Source organism: Salminus brasiliensis, chromosome 22 (assembly GCF_030463535.1).
Source record: "Salminus brasiliensis chromosome 22, fSalBra1.hap2, whole genome shotgun sequence".
Classification (NCBI taxonomy): Eukaryota; Metazoa; Chordata; class Actinopteri; order Characiformes; family Bryconidae; genus Salminus; species Salminus brasiliensis.
Genome location: NC_132899.1, coordinates 6,645,112 through 6,664,150, shown reverse-complemented (window position 1 = coordinate 6,664,150; position 19,039 = coordinate 6,645,112). Strand labels below are relative to the sequence as shown.

Genomic DNA, 19,039 nt, shown 5'->3' with positions numbered 1-19,039 from the left:
GATTTTTGCTCACCGTTCTTGTGATCATTTTGACCCCACGGGCTGAGATCTTGCGTGGAGCCCCTGATCGAGGGAGATTAGCGGTGGTCTTGTAGGTCTCCCATTTTCTGATTATTGCTCCCACAGTAGATTTGCTTGCCTATTGCAGATTCAGTCTTCCCAGCCTGGTGCAGGTCTACAGTTCTGTTTCTGGTGTCCTTCGACAGCTCTTTGGTCTTCACCATAGTGGAGTTTGGAGTGTGACTGTTTGAGGTTGTGGGCAGGTGTCTTTTATACACATTTCGCTGTACAGTGACAAATACGTGCACCTTTACCTTTTATACTGTTAACCAGTTCAAACAGGTGCCATTAATACAGGTAATGAGTGGAGGACAGAGAAGCCTCTTAAAGAAGAAGTTACAGGTCTGTGACAGCCAGAAATCTTGCTTGTTTGTAGGTGACCAAATACTTATTTTCTACCATTATTTGCAAATAAATTCTTTAAAAATCAGACAATGTGATTTTCAGAATTCTTTTTCTCATTTTGTCTCTCATAGTTTAGATCTACCTATGATGTCAATTACAGGCCTCTCTTATCTTTTTAAGTGGGAGAACTTGCACAATTGGTGACTAAATACTTTTTTCCCCTATTGTGTGTATGTGTATATGTATGTATGTATATATGTGTGTGTCAATATGTATATATAATGTGTGTGTTAATGCATTAATCTCTTAACGCAAATTAATCATCTTACCAAGTTTGGGCCTAACTTCCTGCTCTAGGTCTCTCTCTCTTTACTGAGCCTTGTGACGTAAAAGTGCTTTTATTTAGCGATGTAAACCCAGCGTCGCTACTGTTGAGCTCAGAGGGAAAATTACACTTTTTTTATGCTGAAATATTATGAAGTAAATAGAAAAACTCACTATATATATATATATATATATATATATATATATATATATATATATATATATATATATATATAAAAACACAAACACACAGCTGAACTTATCTTGGCTTACTTCAGCCCAATGACAGATCATCCACTTGTCCACTTAAAAGTTGGTGAAGCATTTTCTCTATTAAAGCTTCTGTGTTCGAGCTTCATGTTCCTCTAGACCGTTTATTAGGAATTAACATTTATTTGTTCTCCCCCTTATAGGATGTGCTAACTTGCAGTTTAACATTTATATATAGTCAATGTTATATACAGATTTTATATATATATATTCTGTATAAAAAGTTGACTATCCAATTAGAACAGAACAAAGTACAACACTTTACAAATTGATTTACAAATCAATACTGTGTTTTAGAAAATCGGTACTGCAGAACATCGCAATACTTATTGATTTTCTTTATTGATCTCACGCAACTCTACCAAAATGGTTCTTTATGGAACCAATAACGGAACGATTAGTCGCACCTTTTAATTTAAAAAAATGTGTAGCTTAGAGTCCAAGCAGCACAAGAAAACAGTTTGTTTGTTTGTTTATTTGATTCCCACTTTTAATACAAAACCAGAACTGCCACGAACACTGAACATTATCTACACACTACAAAACATGCAAAAAAAATTTCAAATCACACAGGGATTCCCTTTATCTCCTTGCCTTATTCCAGTGAACAGTCGTCATCACAGCAGCTAAGGCAATCTAACAACTGCAGCTAGTTTTTAGATGAAGTGATGAGCTTCAGAAGATTCCAGAAATCGTTACTAGGCTTCAGTTCAGTACAATGTAAGGCATACGTCTAAAAGGGGAGCGTCGGGAACGTCGCAAGTAGTTCGGAGTGGTTTGGTGGGAAATGCTTCATTGTAGAGAAATGTACAGTCTTATTACTTCACAGTGCTGCTGCCTGCAACCAGGGGTCGCGATGTGTACAACCCACGTGTGGCTACTGCACTCGCTTTCCAAAACCCCCAGTGAACCTGCACACGTCTGTGTGTTGAATTATGGTAAAATAATCCGCAAAATCAGCTGTTAGCTCACCATATAATAGTGTTAAACTTTACCCACGTCTGGTTACTGTCGCCATCACTGTAAACGGTGCTGACTGTGAATTTCTCTTTAATGGAGAACTGCATGTGAAAACCACTCTGAACAACTTCACATCCCACCCAATTAATCTGCAGAGTGTTTGAAAAATGGGTGAAATTCCTCTTTAAATAGAGGACGGGTTCCTCTGGGTGTAGTTTCATGCTTTCTTTTTCTTTTAACAGAAAAAATGAGATTTTTGACAACGTGGGGTAGATTCTGCATTTGGAGATCCAAGCTGTCAAATAACGAACGCTGTCTCACTCCTTTCACTGAGGACGAGTGAGTGAGTGGTTTTCCTCTGCGGTTTTAGTACCTGTGCAATGCCTACCCTGTTTAGATATATGTATGTATGCTTGTCTGGCCAGTTAATGGTACACCTTAACTTCGTACGAGATGCTTACCTGAGAGAAACGTCACAACAACAGTCTGCCCTTGTAGTCCTGCAGTGCCACAATCACACGTCAAAAGTATTTGGTGGAGATACCATTTTTTTCTTCTCTCTAAAGCTAAAGGCTAACTCTAAATCTGCGAGTCTACTGGAATACATGTTCGATACTCTTTATAATCTAGATATTGTCACAATGATTCCTCTGGACTTTGTTCTGTATCTGTTTACAAAATAACCTCTATGAGCTTTAAGGTGTCTCCAGAGCACTTGACTTCTACATGGGTATTTAAAAACTGACCATTCATTACTGTACTCGTGATGCAGACGTCCCCGAAGACCATGAGCACTCCTCGGGTGCCTTTATTTACAAGCCTGTGCTTTCACGGTGCGAAAAGAACCGTAACCTGAAATACTGACCGCTGTTCTGAGCAGAAGTTCGCCAGATAGCCTAGATGAACAATGCAGGGTTTTTCAGCCGAATCTCTGTAAAGCTGTAGCATACGGTCACACACCATGGACTAACTGACCTGTAGTTGGTGAAAAGAGGAGAAAACAAAGGGCAGTTGCTGAATTTATACAGCGAAATATTAAGGCGAACTGTATTTCGCAAGAAAACTTGTAGGTGTAGTGTTGAGCAGCATGGTCTCCGTACTGACCTCTGTGTTGAGTAGTATATAAGCTTTGAGGGATTGTTTGGATCCAAGTCTATTCAAAGTAGCTAAGGATATTTTTGAGTAAACAGTGAAGTTCTTTTGTAAGTTGTTCTAGATAAGAAGCGTCTGTTGAACTGAATTATTCTATTGAAATTTAATTAAATTAATCTTAAAATCTTATAGTTCAATAATTCAGGTCAGCAGATGCAACATTTGCACAGTACTGTGTTTTTTTTAAATAATGTTGATAGATTTTTTTGAACCCCCTTTGGTGCTGCCAAATAACCCACCCCTTTGTAGCTCCCCTAACACTAGCAATGCTCCCGACACCTCCCCCCGCCCTCCAAACTGCCGTCAAGTTGGTCCTGCTAGGCAGCCGACACAGTCTTAAAAAGGGGCCGGGTCCCCACTTACACCACGCCAGTTAACAGACGCCTGTACCGGCCAACAAGAGTAATGATCTACCCACCCCGACAGAGCACGGCCTATTGTGCTCTCTCAGACTCTGGATGCTGATGGCAAAGCGGCATGGCTCCCCAGGGCCATAGTGGCAGAGCATTGGACTGCCAAGCCACTCTGAGATTTCACTCTGTAGGATTTCACTATATGGAATATCGCTACGGTCACTACGGTGTAGTTTTCTTGTTGCCCTTGTGTGTTTCTGTAAGGTGCTCCGGCCTTTCCGCATCTTATTTTGACTCATAATAGCATGTTGAATCGGACAAGGACTGTCTCTGCATTGTTGGGCAGCTGTAAGAGGGTAAATGGGGAAACATTAAGTGTGCTAATGTTTATAATTTACTGCTTAACACACTGCATGCTGTACCAACTACCTTGGGGTATGAACCTGTGCCCTATTCACTATCCCCTACATGCGAAAATCTAGATCACTTCATAGGGCTCTACTGTTATAGGGAACGGAATTGCACAAGGTAGTGAACGAGTCTGCAGTGCTGCATAAACAATCTGAATGCTGGTCTGCCTCAGAGAAGCTGCACAGATGTATAATAACTAAATAATGTGATGGATTCTGGGTAATCCATGTCTGTTTAGTGTACATGGCTTGTACATTGTGTATGACTGTGAATTTTGGGATTGCACTTTATAGTGAACAGGGCACAGTTTCAGACACAGCATAGGTCAGTCTTATGCATTTGGAGGAGGCTGTTGCTTTTATCCTGCTGTACTGAACTCGGATTGAATCACGAGATCCAAACTGAGGTGTGAATCTCGTGAACGATCACTCAGTGTTCTGTTTAGAGTAAAACGGCTGAAACTAAACATCAATATAATTCATTCTGACCTTTTTAAACTGAATTTAAGCTCCAGAATCACTGTGGATTGGATTGAAAGTGCTAACTACTTCATTTGAATAACTGTAGGCTGTACCGACTCCTGCAAGTGGTGCTATCTGACAGTAGGGTAGACAAAAGACTTCCTCAGCGAAGCCCCAAAAGCCTGAAGATCTGTATTTTATATTACTGTCCTGTTTTTCAGATGTTTATTTAGCATCTGCCCAGGGTCTTCTCGCTCACCTCAGGTTTATCTCACTAGGTTTTCACATCAACAGCCCAATAAGGATGTAGCAGCTGGAGATTATGCTGAAAAACACTGGACTATTCCCTAAAGCCAATGTCAAGTCTAGCCCGCCATGTAGAAGGCCAGGTATTAACCATCCTCACTTCTGACTTACTAAGCCATCCTAACATCCTTTGTTAAATAGCCTCTCATAGTGTCCGTAGTCTTGGTCTACTCCTTGTTTATGTCCTATGTCTTGGTGTCACATTAGTTTCACATGCTTTCTGGTCACATTACCAGTGTTTCTGTGTAAATAGTCTTTATATCTGCACGAGAAAAGACGAAAGAATGAAAATGGAGCACATGAACGCTACTCAGCCACCGCCGCCGCCGCCGCCTAAAACCCCCCAAATGGCCTCCCTCGTAGAATGATGGAGCAGCCTGAGCTTTAAGAGCGGCTCAAGGATGAACTATGGGAAGGAGCCAGAGGAATACACGAGGGGGAACAACGGCAGTGCGGCACTCGGCCAGTACGAGGAAACGGGTCATGTGATCCCGACCTATTTGTATCTACTGAAACACAGATTCAAGACAAAGCAGCAGAGATGGTGAAGGTGCATATATGAGTGTGCGGTTTCCTTCAGAGCGTGCCATGGGAGGTAGGGATGCGCCTTCCGATGTACACTCTAAATGAAACGGAAGAAAGAGAGGAGAAAAAACATAAAAATAAAGTTAGATTGACCCTTTGAACCCTAGACTTATTTCTGAGGTTTCATTTTAAGACTGATTACTTATTAACTACTCAATCAATTATTCAGTATCCAGTATAAATTAAGGACCAATTTTAAATTATTCAATATCCAATTTGAATTATACATTATAAATGATATTCCATGAATTATTGAGTATCTCCCAAGAATTCATCATCTACCAAGAATTAGTTAGTAAATTAAATATATAATATATATCACATTTTAAAAAAATGCAATGAAATTCAATTATATAGCTTATAAATCTCAATTCATATCTTATATGAATTACTCTGGATCCACTATAAATTAAGGACAAATTTTGAATGATTCAGTATCCAATGTGAATTACACATTATAAATGATATGCCATGAATTATTCAGTATCTCCCAAGAATTAGTCAGTAAATGTAATATATAATTTTATATTACATTTTTTACATTTGAAATAAAATTCAATTATATAGCTTTTAAATCTCAATTCAAATCATATATGAATTATTCAGGATCCACTATAAATTAAGGACCAATTTTGAATGATTCAGTATCCAATGTGAATTACACATTATAAATGATCTCCCAATAATTATTCAGGATCCACCACTAATTATCCACTAGGAATTATTCATCATCTACTAAGAATTAGTCAGTATCCACTAGGAAGGATTTAGTATTTTCTATTAATTATTCAGTATCTACAAATATTAAGCAGTATCCACTATGAATTATGTAACACGACTTATTCAGTACTCACTGTGACTTATTCAGTAACCATTATAAAACTGTTATAAAACTGTTGGAAGACTGCATCTCCCACCTCTTCGCTTACTGCTACATGTATGATGCAATCGTATTTGTTAATAACGTCTTCTGCGTATCCGGGATTGGAGTAAAATAAATAATATTGGGCCTTGGAAAAGGAGAGCAGTGCAGATTGTCTTACATGACGTTGCATGTCCTACGATGTGACCACTGCGTATGCACACACTGCGATTACGCTGCTGAAACTCTATACTGTACAGCCCTAGGATACAGTAACACATACTGCAAGGGGGGCAAGGACTGGGAATGCCAGTGCTGTAGTGCGTGGATTAACTGTGCGCACTGAGCTGTTCCTAGAGCTCATGTCTTTCAGAGAAAGCTCCTGTACTTCCTCCATGTTTACCATGCCAACTTTAGAAACAGCCGCTAAACCTGCGGCCGGGACACGAGTCCCTGTTAGCTGTGAACAGCCCTGTCATGCTAAAAACAGGCTGCCATGCATTCCAGCACGTCCACCACTGGGGCCGAGTCAAAAATAGCACACTGACCAGACCCTCTGTGTGTATGAGTTAATATTATACTGTACTAAAGTGAGAAACACTGAAAAGGGACTAAACGACAGTAACCCAACACTTTCCTTCATTTTTCCCGCTGGTCATTTCACCAGCTGGGCTGCTGTGTGGTGACCTGCACTTACCCCAGCCCCACAGCAAGGATGTGGGAGATGACAAGAGACGGGAGGAAGACTTTGAGGAACTCGGCAGAGAAGATTCCTCCCTTCTTCATGACGCTAGTGTTCCTGATGCTCAGCGTGCTGGAGCGTTTGGGCTGCTTCAGTAAGAACTCTCTGGAAAGAAGACAGCCAGTACAAGTCATTTAAACAACCCGTGCCCTACAGTTACCTCCGCACGTTAACAAGCTGCGTTATACATAGACGACCATATAGTCACTGCACTGAAACTCACTGCTGTGTACACTGCAGTTGAGCAATACTGTGTTTCTCACGTTATCAGACTTCTGCATTTCAACATCATTATATTACAACACTGAAACATAGATCATTGCTGTCACACAAAAACATTGGATCTCCATTTTTGCCATTTTTCACTTTTTGACATAATGTGAATCTGGCAGTTGTTCTCTCTGTTGCATATGTTACAAAAATTCATGATAAACGGACCAATAGAAATACTCCAAAATACAATATCAATAAAATAAATAAAAGAATAAAATCTTTTTACATTGAATTCTATTGAAAGTGAGAGTTTTTTTTCCTTCTTCTGTAAAGTTGCTGTTTCTACGTGACAGCAACAATATATTGTGTAAATTATTTGATTTGATTTCAATTTAAAACAGTACATCATTGCTGTCAAATCAAAACCCCCATTATTTTCCTTGTTTTAAGCATTTTAAAAAGCTTTATGTATGTATGTATGTATCAGTAATGAAAAGACTAATAGAAAGGGTCCAAAGATACTTCATTAATTAAAACACAACATAAAATCTTCTAACCCAAACCAATTAATCACGATTATCACATTACTTTATGAAGTTAATCACATATCAAATTGCATTTGTTTGACCCTAAAGTGCTTTCTGAAATTGCTACACGAGTGGACAAAATAAGCTAAATCAGAAACTTTATTGTTTTTAAAATGTCTTATTTTAATTCAAAAGAATGACATGAAAGCAGAGTCTTGTTGCAGTTGCTCCTCTAAAAAAACACAAACTTTTTTTTTTTGCTGTTGCTTTTGTTAGTTTGCTCCTCACTGATTTATCCATAGGTTTGCAAGCCCTGCAGATCCAGAGCAGTCTGCTGTTTTCAAAGCCATTTATGAGAGCTATTTTTGCAGATTCTTTGCAGAATTATAAATGTGTTCATTTGACCGTCCTAATTAACATTATTTCTTTCCCCTATACTTTCAGATACGAGGCTTTGTTGCGACAGTGCTGATAAATGGGCTAGTGTAAATATTGAATACATGCTTCTACACTTTAGCAATGCAACTTTTATTAGTCATTTATTAGTATTTTTAGTATTGTCATCATTGTGAAAGTCTACTAAGCGCTGAATATTGCTTGATTTACTTGGGTGGTATGTTTTCCAGTCGGCTCGACCAGTCCCATATCCAGTCAGCATTTTTCTTCATCAGGTTGTCTACCTCTCTTCTCCTCTCCTGGTAGTCCTCATCAGACTAGAACCAAAACAAGACAAGGTACATATAGTAAGCACACTTTCCTCTCTGAGACAAAGCTAGGAGCATTTGCTTGTTATTTTGATTCAATACAGAAATCTAAGAAGACCAGAAATCAAATAGACATCTGTCCTGCTTTGTGAAGTATCAGTATAATCGCTGTAATTAATTTCTATCTTTGGCCCATGGACTACGTCCCATGCAGGTCTGGAGCACCATAGTGCCGTCCACCTTGCAGAATGGGATCCAACCTGACTGTCCCACACACTTACTGAGCTTTGTATATCTTGTTACAAGACTAAAGTATACCTGTGAGCTGTTCTTTTCTCCTGAGCTGTGAACATCTGAGCCTCTGCACAAGTGCAAAGGAGTCTGGGATCTTGGAGGACTGAGGAGGTAAAAGAGAGAAGACCATTTGCAGTCCCTTAGAGACCACGTATCAATAGTAGTTTTGTAAATGTGCTAAAACTCTCTCCTTTTAGTTGTATAGTTTAGTGCTAGTTGTATTTATGCACAGCAAATCCTTAAAGGCACATATGTGTTGATATTAATTTATGACTTAAAATGAATCAAAGCAATAAAGAAATTCAGTAATGGTTTCAGTATTAGTTTATTAGTGCATACAGTAAATTAATATTGTCAAAAGAAAACTCTGTAAATGTTGTTGTATAATTTTATTTATTACACGATTACAAGATCTACTTTAGGTTGTGTAAAGAGTTCATGATGGTCTTTAAAAATGGCACAAAAGTATTAGTAATAAAAGCTTGTTATATTAACCGAATATTTAAGCATGTATTTTTTTTCTCGTATAAGTAGCACGGTAGGTATCACGTTCGCCTAAAAAGTCCCTGGTTTGGAATTACGCGAAAACACGACCCTCTGGGATCAATAAAGAAATAATTTGATCTTTTAAAAAGTTGGAGATACAAAGCTTTGTTACAACAGCAATGATGTATCATTATATAAGCTCCCCAAACAAAAAAATGGTCACCTTGCATGTTTAAGGTGGTAGTAACTTCAGGCTTCTGCAGATGGCGCTGTACAAGAATCATCAGGCTATAAATACCTGCGGGGTGTGCGACTGGATTCATAGATTGAGAAGAGGTGGCACAGTGCAGTGTCTCGTTGGTAGATGTTAATGATTGGCAGAAAGGAGCGACTGCATTTGGGTGTGGCCAAAGACCACAGTGTGAAGTAGCTGAATCTGCAAGTGTATGGAAGCATACGGTCATACTGGTCTACCAGCAGTGGCAGAAATCCCAGTCTACAGGAAATACTCCTCAGAATTGTGTGCGAAACTGATGGACAGGGACCGCTGGCTGGTTTCACAGCTTGTGAAAATTGCATTGCTTCCAGACCTGAAGTGCTCCTAGAAGTCAACGCAGGTCCTTCACCATCAAAAACCCTCTGCAGGGAATTGCAGACCATCAACATATGGAGCAGAGTGACAGAGTGTAGACTGGGACTGCATTGCGACCCATTTTCCACACATCCCACCAGACACACACTGCACTGTACCACCTCTTCTCAATCTATGAATCCCGTCACACACCCCGCAGGTATTTATAGCCTGATCATCTTTGTGCAGCGCCATCTGAAGGAGCCCAAAGTTACAATCCCCTTAAACACACAGGGTGACAAAACTTGTCCAGGGAGCTTGTAATTATTGCATATTCCTGTTGCTATCATAGAAAACCTTGATTTTTAACCTAATGTGAATCTGGCAGTTGTTTAATACATCGTGTCAAATTTAAGGATAAATGGACCAATTGAAGTCCTCCAAAATGATTTCGAATAATCTTTAATAATCTTTTTAGAACGTTTGAAAGTTACGTTTCTTTTCCCTTCTCTTGTAAAATTGTCAATTTGGAGATGCAAGGTTTGGGTGTGACAGCAACGATATAAGTTTCTTGGCTACGTTAAGAGATACTCATGATAATGTCCTATAAAACTAAGATTTCATACTCAACCGACACAAATTAGTTTACTACGTTTTGAAATGGCTGAAATGATCTGTTTCTATGTATCGACTAACCAGTTATAATGCAGAGACTGACCTATCACAGGGTAGACTTCCCCTGGAGCTGCTCCTGCCAGACTCATGCTGAGCATCCAGCAGCATCTTCTCCATGTCTCCGCTGGGAGCGGCGCCAGCAGCCTGTTCCTCTACTGCTGCTTTGGGAGCTCCTCCACCTCCATTATTGAAGTGCAGCTCCACCCAAGAGCCTAAAGTCAAACAGACAAACATATTCAAACTCAGAAACCTCGCCATACCCACAGCGGAGGTATAGTCACACTCAGGCTGGTGTTTATTGTTCCCAAGCTGGTTAATCATTCTTAGAAGAAACATATCTCAGCATCCAATCTGTCCAGCGTCACCTAAACACTGCTACCATTACATGATAACCCACAGAGGCTTTAACTTTAAGGAGCAGAATGGGCATGCACCTGTCAGACCTCCTTCTGGAAGTGTGCAGTGCTTTGTAGCAAGGGTTTTGTAGCCATAGCACTGCATCCTAAAAACCATACTTACAATCACACCTGACAGGTCTATAATGTGTACACACAGCTGTTATGAAAGGTTGTACCACTTTAAGACATCTTCAGAGGCATATATCCTATATATCTGCCACAAAGGGTTATAACTTTCTATTATAGATCCATAGAGGTCTATGTGCTTTTTACAAAGGGTTTTACCATTCCATTAAATATCTATAGTAGTGCATATGCTGTCATATATATATAAAATGGTATATATAAATGGTTATAATATTCCATAACAGCGCTATAAACTTCTATAATGCATATATAGCTGTTATGAAAGGTTACACCACTCCATGACAAATCATTAGAGGTAAATATACCTGCCATGGTATATATGCTTTTCATGAATGGCTTCACCATTCCATAACAGGTCTATAGTGGTGCATATACTGTCATAAATGTAATAGAAATGTAATGTAAAGAGTTATAATGTTCCATATATTATGCTTATATGATTGTTATCAAAACATATAACCTTCTATAACAGATCTATAGAGGCCTATATTGTCTATATGCCTGCCATGAAGGCTTATAACATTTCATGACAGAGCTACAGTGGTCCATATACTGTGTATTGTGTATATACTATTTGTGAAGGGATGTAACATTCTAGCACAGACCTATAGAGCTATATATTATTTATAAGCTTGTTAAGAAAGGTTATATTTATATTTATTTATTTCTATGGCATTTAGCTGATGCTCTTATCCAGAGCGACTTACAAGGTTACTGGTATTACAGAGGTGGGCCAATGCAGTGTTAGGAGTCTTGCCCAAGGACTCTTATTGGTGTAGCACAGCATAGTCACCCAGACCGGGAATCGAACCCCAGTCTCCCACATGGTGTGGTAGCTCACTGGCAGGTAGTGGTGTTATCTGTTGTGCCACACCAAAGAGTTATAAAGAGTTATAACTCTTTATAACAGCTATATAGAGATATTTGTCAATTTATCTGCTGCAAATTGTTTTAAGAGTCTATAACATCTTATATACCTGTTGTGAGGGGTTCTAACATCCCATGCCAGAGATCTGCATTGTTTATATGCCCATCATGAAGGGTTATAACCTTCCTTGAAAGATGTATAGAGGCCTATACCGTCTGTGTGCCTGTCATGAAGGGCTATGGTATTCTATGATAGCTCTATACAGATCTGTTCACCTACATGCCTACATATTATCTACCGCCAATTAAGGGTAGACGTAGATGTCTACTGACCTGCTATTCAGGTTTCTAACATGCTATGACAGGTCATAAAGGGTTAGGACCTCTCCGTACGTGTACACAGAGTCACGGCAAGTCATGACAGGGCTGTAAAGGTGTATAGACCTTTAATTACAGGCACTGTGCCAGAATGACCACTAAGTGCTGGGTATGTGCCGCAGGTGAGGCTCAGGGATTACAGCCATCAGACTAACAGAGGACAGGTTTACATGAGGTATAAACAGCCATCCTGAAACCTTTAAATAGCGCGTGATCACTCATTGTGCCCTCGGCCTAAGGTCGTTTGTTTATCCTACTCAACAGCCAATACGATTCACGCTGGTGTTTGGCCCCGCCCACTGTCACTTACATCATGGGCTAAGGCAGGCGCGTGAACGGTGGGCGGATTTGTTTATTTATATACGTCCCATGTTGTTATTGTTATGGTCGACATGACGTGGATCGCAAAGCAGCGGGTCACATTTATTTACGCGTGGCCCGACAAAAAAAAAAAAAATAAAATAAATAAATAAAAGTCCTCAGATATTTAATTTAAATTTTTTTTAATTTTATTTTATTATATATTTATTTATTTTGGTGCCATTTTGTCGTCGTTGTTGTTGTTGTTATTGACATGATGTCAATCAGAAATCAGCTGATTACAATTTACTCGCATTTACACGAGTGGTAGAAAAAATAAAAGTCCCCCCGATTTAATTTAATTTATTTTTTTATATAATTGTAATGATCACAGTTGTTCACTGCGTCATCATAACATGCGGATCACTCCTTTAATCGACGAATATACATGTTTTTAGCACCTAAACCGGTTTCAAACATGTGGAAATATGAACCATATTCGAGATATGATAATATTAAACTGCCCTACATTTATTTTTAATCTTCCACCAAAATCACCTCAAGGCATAAAATGAGGCGTTAAGTACATTAAAACACGTGCTGATGAAAAGGTAAATACAGCTGACTGCTGCTGCTGTTGTGGTGGTGGTGGTGGTGGGGGTAGTGGTGGTCCATCGCCAGCCCGCGCTCAGCCGACGTTACCTTGCAGGTTCTCCTCGGGGATGTTTGGCTTCTCCGTGGACATGGCAGGAGGGCCTCGGTGGAAACTGGGTACGGTCACTGGCACGAAGCGGAGCTGAACGGCTCTCCGAGGCGCATCGGTCGCTTCCCTCCCGAACGAATGAGCGTGTCTCCGGGGCGGTTTTCGTCTCGCGCGTGGCTTCGTGTGTTTGGGTGGACACGCAGCTCCATGAACACACTGATGAATCACGGCGCTGACGTCATCCTCTTCTGACCAATAGGCTGCGGCGGACGGGCCCAAACAGGCAGAGCCACGACAACAACAGTCCGGCGGGCCTGCAGAGGGGTTGCCAGATTGGGACAAACCCACTGTACGACGACAACAACAACAACAACACGAATTAATTTAATTAAAAGTATGAAAATATATATTTATTATTACATTTATTGCTAATTATTAAATTATATTATTACTATTAAATTAATTAATTAAGGAAATTAAGGAAAATGAAGATGCTATTTACTTAATTTTTTATTATTATACTGTATTATTATTATATTATTATATATTTTATACTATTCATTGACAACAGAGTACATTTAGATACATTTTACAAGCTATATAAAGTTTTTATTTTATTAATAGGGTTTACTTTAAATGTCTGAAGTATTTTAGAAAAGGATTAAAATTTAAATGTTCCTTTGTAAATACATTTGTATTTAATTATCAAATAACTGATCACCTTTATATCTGATCAACTTTACAGTTTACAGTTATTAGTTTTCTTATGTTCAACAAGTTTACAGAGACCACAGCTTTGTTCATCATTCATCATTTATCCAATTTGTAAGTTTTAACAATTTTTATATTTTACTAATGATGCTATTTTTACACGCATCTGAAATTCAGGTTTATTTTTATTAAAAACTGATTCCAAACATATGAATGATGCTTTACTGTCTACTGTTTCCTGTAGACTACAGCAGTGTATATATTTACACTACACCAACACAGGTTTATTAGAAACATAACACTAGTGTAACTTCACTATTAACCCTTTTACTTACAGAGTGCTCAATAAAACCATTCCTAAAGATTATATAAACCATTTAAACTTGGAAAGAAACAACTTCAACTGGTTCTTGGGATGGGGATTGTTCTGTATAGAACTACCTTTATTAAAGAACCCTTAAAGAACCTACTTTAAGGATGGATTTAGATGCTGATTGTTCTCTATTGTAATGATCAGTTGTGCCTTACACAGAAAGGCTTATATGCTAAATACTATATATATATATATATATATATATATATATATATATATATATATATATATATATATATATATGAGCTTAAACAGCTTACACACATACACACACACACACACACACACACACACACACACACACTCTGTGACTGAATCTGTATACTGTATACTCGGCTACACTGTGTTCAGGTTACTGGCCTGAAGCCCTGCTGTAAATTAAAGGTGACTGGCGTCACACACTTGTGTTAGTCTTACTATCTGCAAAAATAGATACCCTAACACATCTGAGTTTTACACATTGTTCAGATGAGAGACACAGAGAGAGAGAGAGGGAGAGAGAGACCCTGACTATTGCATTCAACTCTGTGCTTTTGTGAATTTGCCACAGGGAGGTGCTAAACAGTCATCCCAGGCCCTCAGTGCTGATGGAAACCTTCTTGTTTAAGGTCCTTTCAAGAATCTGTTTGACCTAAATAGACTGTTCTAGATAGCACCAAATACATACCATTCTTTCATTCATTCAACTTCCTGTCTGCTTCTTCCTGGTCAGGGCCACAACAGGTCTTGCTCCTACCCAGAAACACTCAAGCAGACAGTAATACGCTCTCAAAAGAGCGCCAGTTCATCACAATTCTACCTCTAAGGACAATCTAGCCTTGCCTTCTCACCTACTGTGTGTTTTCTGGAGATAGGACTAAACCGGAGCACCCGGACGAAACTCAAAATAGTTCAAATAGTAATGTGGGGTGGGCCTACAAGAGGACCCCTACATTTTAACTAGGTAGTTTACGTCTACATTGAAGGCATTTAGCAGAGGCTCTTATCCGGAGCGAATTACAAAAGTGCTTCACTGTTTACTCAGAAAATATAATTAAGCTAGTTTGTATAGACTAGGATCCACAGATACCTCTAAGCTTAGACACTACTAAATACAGAAGTCAGTATGAAGACCATGATACTCTACATGCACTACACTTCAGCAAAGTGCTCTCGGAAGAGGAGGGTCTTCAGTTGATGATTGAAGACAGCGAGCGACTCTGCTGTTCGGACCACCCAGAGGAGGTTCGTTCCACCACTTCGGGCCCAAGCCAGGATTAATAAAACCAGAAATTCAACAACAACAAAAAAACTATACTTAAACAGCATTACTTTAATTAGAAGTACTTTTATTATTAGTACTGTATGACTAGAGTTTCTACAAACTGGTGGGGCTATTCTTTGGTAATAGAAGTCTCTTAATAATAACTCTTTGGACCCGCCGGCGGCCCATAGGCTGTTTACCAAGCCGTAATTCATTCATTAAAGACATGCATTTGAAAAGAGTGACTGCGTATGTTGGGTAATTTGAAGTTACAGCATTGGTGAAGCATCCATATTGCCCCTTACTGTCTCCTTCCATGTGCGGTGTAGGGCTTAAATGCATTCCAGTCGTTACATAAGCAATATCGGTGCATACCATGCTTATTATCTGCTTTTATATGCTCTTTATATGCAACAGAAACCCAGCTAAATAATGATAAAGATGCTGCCTAACACTTTATTTGGCTCCCAAAACAATTGCTCACGCTTTCTTACAGTATGATTTAAAGAGCTTTGTATGCTGCTGTTATAAAACATGAATGATGGATGAAGACCTCTGTGGGAAAGCTTGTTTCTGTACCGGCTCTGTGAGTGCATTTTCATTCAGGCCGCAAGTTTCGTGGTGTAAATTCTGATGTAGACTGTCTGGAGTCTCAGTTCCCAGACGTATTTATATATTGTTGCTGATATAATGAATAAAACAACAGATTACACTATTGGATAACGGCTGCTGTCTATTACTTTGTTGGCTTGGTGGTAAGCATGCTTGCCTCTTACAGTTGGAGTCGTGGGTTCAAGCCCCTATCTGGGTGGAGTTTCCATGTTCTCCCCCTGTTTGTGTGGGTTTGCTCTTGGGAATCTGGTTTTCTCCCACAGTCTCAGAAAACATGAAGATCAGGTGAACTGGTTACTGGTTACCAGTAAATAAGTGTGTGTCTGTATGCCCATCTATAGATAGATAGGCACCCTGTCCTAGGTGAACCCCCCCATGTGCCCAATGCAGTCCTCCCGGTGGACGGTCGTTTCCACTTCTCGCTGGTGTGTGTTTGGAAAGGATTGTGTAGGTTGTTCGTTCATTATTTGTTCATATATGTCATAAATATTTGCTTCTGATCCTGTAAAACGAACTTTTACAGCTATACAAGGTAGGCACAGCATGCTGTTCTCAAAAATATTGTCACAAATTCCATCTTCTGGGCTTACAGGGTATTGCGCATAGTACGGCCATGGGCCCTGGTTCTGTTTGTGAGCCAGGCTCCTCCTAAGCTCCACCTCACCACATGACTTAAGTCAAGCTGTACCTGCCTATCTGTAATCAGACCTCTGTCTGCTGCGATGATGAGCACCGTTTTACCCCAAATAAAGACAGTCTGCATTTCCAATCTGCCTCGTTCCCATTGTTACACATCTCACAGTGAGTGGTTAGCTGCTATCACTGCCTGGACCTGCTGCTGCACCTCCGTATATGTCTTACCACTGCTGCTAATGCTTAATATGCACATCATTATACAAGGAGTATAATTATAATTAGAGTCCGTGGATATGGTCTGATAACAGTCTGCATGTTGAAAATTGCTTATCCACAGAATATTAGCTCTATATAATAAGGCAATGGAGTGCAGTCTAGAGAAATAACAGCACGACTGTGATGAAGCACAGTTTCACAAGAACACACGACCTTCAGTGATCTATAACATTTTGGAAAATCAATAAGGTAAGAAATAAATCAATTTAGCCATAAACAAGCAATTTAATATGTTAATGTTGTAATATGTAATATGTAATATGTTGTATTAAATGTTAGCATTTCCCTCCGCCAAATGATGGTTAGCTTGCTGCTACTCACAGTACACTCACTGCACAGCCTGCAATTTCCCTCTCCCTCAGCTCCTGACAGACGTCTGACAGACAACAGCATCAGAATACATCAGAAGTTCCTGAGAGCAAACGGCAGATTAGTATGATCTGATGGTGACTAGGTGGACCAGGAATGCAGACTTTCTGGAGATGCAGATAGCCTAAGGGTAAAGGGTCAGAAGCTTCAGGGTCAGTCAGATATGTCTGATATTGTTGCAACTGCCTAGATCGTAAAAGTCATAAAGATTGACCATCTGTTTAAAGAATGCACACTGTTGCCCCTCCCTAAAGCTGTAAACCTATAACTATAAAGCTGTGTAGTGAGATACAATACTTCGGGTTAATTTGGGGGGGGGGGGGGGGGGGACTTGGGGGACTTGGGGAGCTTGGGGTTGAGCTGCCTGCAGAACGGATCATGGACTAAGAGCTCCGGATCAGACTTCATTTCTGCACCCCTAAGTATCTCAGCTTACCACTGGAGCAGGTCTCAGTTTCAGCTGTGAAGAGAAGCCTTGGAGCTGCAGGTTTGACTGCAGGTGGAGTGGCAGTAAAAAAAAAAGTCATTGCTAAGTCATTGCTTGTCTAAAAATCAGGCTGGTCTGGGCCAGTGGAGTACTGAAAGGGAAAGCATCCCTCAAAGCGAGAGTTAGAAACCTTGAGAGGAACCAAGACCCAAAAGGGGAACCCATCCTCCTCTGGTCCAAACTGTAAAGCCCAACATGACTGCATGTGTTTGTAGGGGTGTCCAAAACGCTGTTAGCCGGCTCAGTGTATTCTGGGACTCACAGACGGATTTTGTCAGCTGGTAAATGAGATGTAACTCTCTAAAATCAGTGCAATCTACAATCTTCAGTTCTTGGGAAACAGGCTGAGGTTGAGAAAATCGGCTCACAAGACCGTTCAGACTGCGAGACAAGCAACCTCAATTTCTGACATCAGAAATCCATTCAGTCTATGATCTGAGGATGGCTGGTTCGAAGCCCGGGTCATGCTGCTTGCCATCAACAGCCAGAGTCAGAGAGAGCACAATTAGTCTAGCTCTTACAGGGGTAGGTTGATGTGATCTCTCTTTACTGGCCTCGTGCACAGGTCATGTGCTCCAGTTTGCATGGGCTAAGCTCTGCCCTTCACCAGCATCTCCTCATCTCTAGCATGCAGGTGCTGTTCGTATTTGGACTGAGTTGTACCTGTCTGCCTGACCTCTGCCTGTCCTGACAATGAGTATAGCTTTAGCCCTAATCAAGTCCCTCAAGTGCCAGTCAAGTCCCCACATCACTCCTAGTGAGACACAGTTGGTCAGCACAGGCGTCTGTTAGCTGTTGTATTGGAGCTGAGGAGCCATGCTTTCCTCCTAGTCATGCTGCATCAGCGGCGCTGGCTGGATTCACATGTATCAGAGGAGATGTGCTAGTCTTGCCCCTCTCAGCGTTGGGGGCATTGCTAGTGATGGGGGGAGTTCACATGAATGGGGACTGGATAATTGGCCTTCCAAATTGGGTAGAAAAATGGGGTCAAATTAGAAATAAACTGATATAGAAATCCATTCGGTCCTCCGACTGCTCACTGGGAGCTCATTTGGGCAGTTAATCGGGTATGGCTTCCCCACTATCGTTTTCACACTACAGGTCAAACATCCGCCAGTCGAGCTAAAATTTGGACTGATCCTGAAACTCAGATGACTACGACCAAATCAAGCTTACAAATGGGCTAAAATCATGCAGTGTGTGTCTGGCCTAATGTGAGAGTAAGCCATGAGTTATGA

At 40.2% G+C, this 19,039-nt stretch overlaps 1 protein-coding gene across 1 annotated transcript; it reads right to left on the bottom strand.

Moving 5' to 3' along the window:
• Positions 1–1,458: 1,458 nt before the first annotated feature.
• bnip3 (BCL2 interacting protein 3) lies at positions 1,459–13,332 on the bottom strand. The gene is made up of 6 exons (XM_072667566.1): positions 13,094–13,332; positions 10,345–10,513; positions 8,594–8,672; positions 8,178–8,284; positions 6,787–6,936; positions 1,459–5,264 (listed from the first exon to the last, which is right to left on the bottom strand). Exons 1-6 carry the CDS (start codon positions 13,134–13,136, stop codon positions 5,219–5,221), a joined length of 594 nt encoding a protein of 197 aa, XP_072523667.1. The 5' UTR covers positions 13,137–13,332; the 3' UTR covers positions 1,459–5,218.
• Positions 13,333–19,039: the final 5,707 nt, after the last annotated feature.

Bases quoted from the DNA above. Each gene is read 5' to 3' on its own strand.
- bnip3 (XM_072667566.1), bottom strand. From the start codon at position 13,136: ATGTCCACGGAGAAGCCAAACATCCCCGAGGAGAACCTGCAAG. The intron at 8,285-8,593 runs GTATACTTTAGT...TTTTGGTTCTAG, and splicing joins GAGAAAAGAACAGCTCACAG to TCTGATGAGGACTACCAGGA. The intron at 5,265-6,786 runs GTAAGTGCAGGT...CGTTTCATTTAG, and splicing joins ATCCTTGCTGTGGGGCTGGG to AGTGTACATCGGAAGGCGCA.